The sequence below is a fragment of the Arachis hypogaea genome, chromosome 14 (genome assembly GCF_003086295.3).
Source record: "Arachis hypogaea cultivar Tifrunner chromosome 14, arahy.Tifrunner.gnm2.J5K5, whole genome shotgun sequence".
Classification (NCBI taxonomy): domain Eukaryota; kingdom Viridiplantae; phylum Streptophyta; class Magnoliopsida; order Fabales; family Fabaceae; genus Arachis; species Arachis hypogaea.
Window position 1 is genome coordinate 16,957,364 of NC_092049.1, and position 2,682 is coordinate 16,960,045.

Consider the following 2,682-nt stretch of genomic DNA (forward strand, 5'->3'; position numbering starts at 1 on the left):
ATGTAATATTGACATAGTTGTGTTACATAGTGCGCTCTGCTTTCTTGTTTGAACCACTAATTTGGTTTTGCAGGTGGTTGCACTAAGAGAAAACAGAACGTGCGGCTGAGAAATCCTTTTGCTTCAGTTAGCATGGAAGAGGAGAAGCCATTTGATTTATTACACACTTTATTTGGTAACTACAATACCTCCTTTGGTATTATCAAAAAGAGTTAATAAATGAAGATCTCCTTTGTTGTTCCTAACAATTAAATCATATCAGTTTTATCGTTTGATTTTAGAAAAGTATAATTGGGCATTGTTTGCAACAACACTACTGGTATTTCATGTCCTAATTTTATGTGTAAGTGCAACTATAAGTTTGCACAAAATGGATACGTCAACTTTTTATGATTCAGTTGCATATAAGAGTCCTTTTAGTAGAGACATGGATTCAAATAAGCATTGCCAGTAAACTGTGATATCATTCAATTTTTCACTTAGCTTTCAAGATTTTTTGTTGTCTACTTATCAAGGTATGAATTCATAAAATTTTCTTTAACACCTTGGTGTTGCTTTTAAATGTTTAGGGCATCAGCTTTATCTGTTGGAGTTTATGAACCTATGAAGCAGAAACTGTTGAGGATGTTTCCTGAAAACCTGAGTGCTTTTTCTCATCTGGTAAGATGTTACTTACATAAACCTTGATCTGAAAATATAGGCATATGAAGATTTATGTTGTTTAAACACCTGTTACCAATTTTTTAAGTATCATGCTCAAAATGTTTCAATAAATATGTATAGCTAGCTTTAAAACAAGCCATGTACCAAGTACATTACCTTTAAGTTTGAAGTTTGGCCAGTTGTGATTGACTTATGTACAATAGTTGATGCTATGGTATAACTTCATCTTCTTTAATGCTTCTCAGGTTGTTAAGCAACGAATTGGGATAAACCAAATCTTGATTGAATCTTATTTTTCCATTAGACGGAGCTCGCACGTGTTCTGCAGTACCTCCTGTGAATACTCCACCTGTATGAAAAGTTCTTAATGTTAGTTGAGTACCAGGTTCTCCAATCGATTGGCCCGCAATAATACCTACAGCTTCGCCTAATTCCACCAAGTTTCCATGAGTAGGACTCCGCCCATAACACAATCGACAGATCCAAGATGTATTCCTACAAGTAAAAGGGGTTCGAATAGATATTGATTGTGTTTGAAAATTTATTAAACGATTGATTAGTCCAATCCCAATATCTTGATTTCGAATGGCAATACATCGCTGCAAATTGGACAGTTTACTTCAGCTGCTGGTGCTGTCCGTTTCATTGCTGCTAATGAAGGTTTTAAAGGACTTTATGCTGTATGAAACTCCTCACTATGTCTTCCTTTTGAGAAACATTTGACAATCCTATTTTCCATGTGTGATTGTATGCTAAAATGTTTCTTTGACATTAATCTTTGAAACCAAGGGGTATGGATCTTTTTTATTGCGGGATTTGCCCTTTGATGCTATTCAGTTTTGCATCTATGAGCAGATTAGGATGGGTTATATGGCTGTGGTAAATTTCTCAAGCTCTATAGTTATATGTTTTGTTGCACTGTATTTCTTGATAGAGGATGTGACTGCCATTCCATTTTTAGGCCCGAAGAAATTTGAATGATCCAAAAAATGCAATTATTGGTGCATTTGCAGGTAATTAAATATTTAAATGACATCAGAAGACTACTCCTATATATATATATATATATATATATATATATATATATATATATATATATATATATATATACACATACTAAGTTGTAGGCTTGTATGTGTGATTGCTGCTAGCACAGTAGCACTTAAAGCATTATGCCAGTGTTAAAATGTGATTAACAATCTTGTTTTTCTAGGTGCACTAACTGGAGCTATAACAACTCCCCTTGATGTCATCAAGACAAGATTAATGGTTCAGGTTAAATAATCGTGTTTCCTACTACTTTTCTTTTGCTGTATTCTTCATTTTCAATCTCGTTTTCACATGAAACTCATATAACGCCATATGTAGATGATTCCATGTTATGTACTGTAATCCGCATGCAAATCAGTAAGAATATCCAGTTTCAATTATCAATCCATTAATAACAAAGTTCTCATTTTCCTCCTAAAAGGATCTGCAAACCAATATAATGGAATCTAGATTGTGTTCAAACAATTATCAAGGAAGAAGGACCTAGTGCACTTTTGAAGGTATGGGTTTTTTGCTTTCTTGGAAACACCAGCTTGAGTGGTAACTTTTAGCATGGTCCAAATTCTCACCAAATTATGAACTATACCTTAATCGCTCAGAGCAGGTTCAGAAAGCTATTACCAAAATTGGTTTGCTGATCAGCCAAAATTGAATGCTTCCATTAGTTTGCTGATAAAAAAATTGGTTTGCTGATCAGCCAAAATTGAATGCTATGAACTTGAAATTGAAATACTCATTGTTCAGTAGGTAGTTTAGAGCAAAGTTTTACAATAAAAGGAGATAATTAACAGAAGAGACATACTCACACTGTAGAGAGACCTACTATTAAGAACATTAGAATCATCTTATTTTTACTTATTGCGGTTAAGGGTGCTTTATTTTTTTTAGCAGCAAAGTGTTAAGAATGATCATTACTTTGCTTTGCATTTGAATGTGAAGATGTGTTTGTACATTACAATACTGTTTGAT

General features: G+C 33.7%; 1 protein-coding gene across 1 annotated transcript; it reads left to right on the forward strand.

The window, feature by feature from the left end:
• The first annotated feature begins 370 nt into the window (after positions 1-370).
• On the forward strand, positions 371-2,105 carry LOC112742323 (S-adenosylmethionine carrier 1, chloroplastic/mitochondrial-like). The gene is made up of 7 exons (XM_072215679.1): positions 371-450; positions 570-660; positions 1,224-1,343; positions 1,453-1,542; positions 1,625-1,676; positions 1,877-1,938; positions 2,032-2,105. The coding sequence occupies exons 1-7, from the start codon at positions 371-373 to the stop codon at positions 2,053-2,055; spliced, it is 519 nt and encodes a 172-aa protein (XP_072071780.1). The 3' UTR covers positions 2,056-2,105.
• Positions 2,106-2,682: the final 577 nt, after the last annotated feature.

Bases quoted from the DNA above. Each gene is read 5' to 3' on its own strand.
- LOC112742323 (XM_072215679.1), top strand. From the start codon at position 371: ATGGATACGTCAACTTTTTATGATTCAGTTGCATATAAGAGTCCTTTT. The intron at 451-569 runs GTAAACTGTGAT...TTAAATGTTTAG, and splicing joins GATTCAAATAAGCATTGCCA to GGCATCAGCTTTATCTGTTG. The intron at 1,939-2,031 runs GTTAAATAATCG...CGCCATATGTAG, and splicing joins AGACAAGATTAATGGTTCAG to ATGATTCCATGTTATGTACT.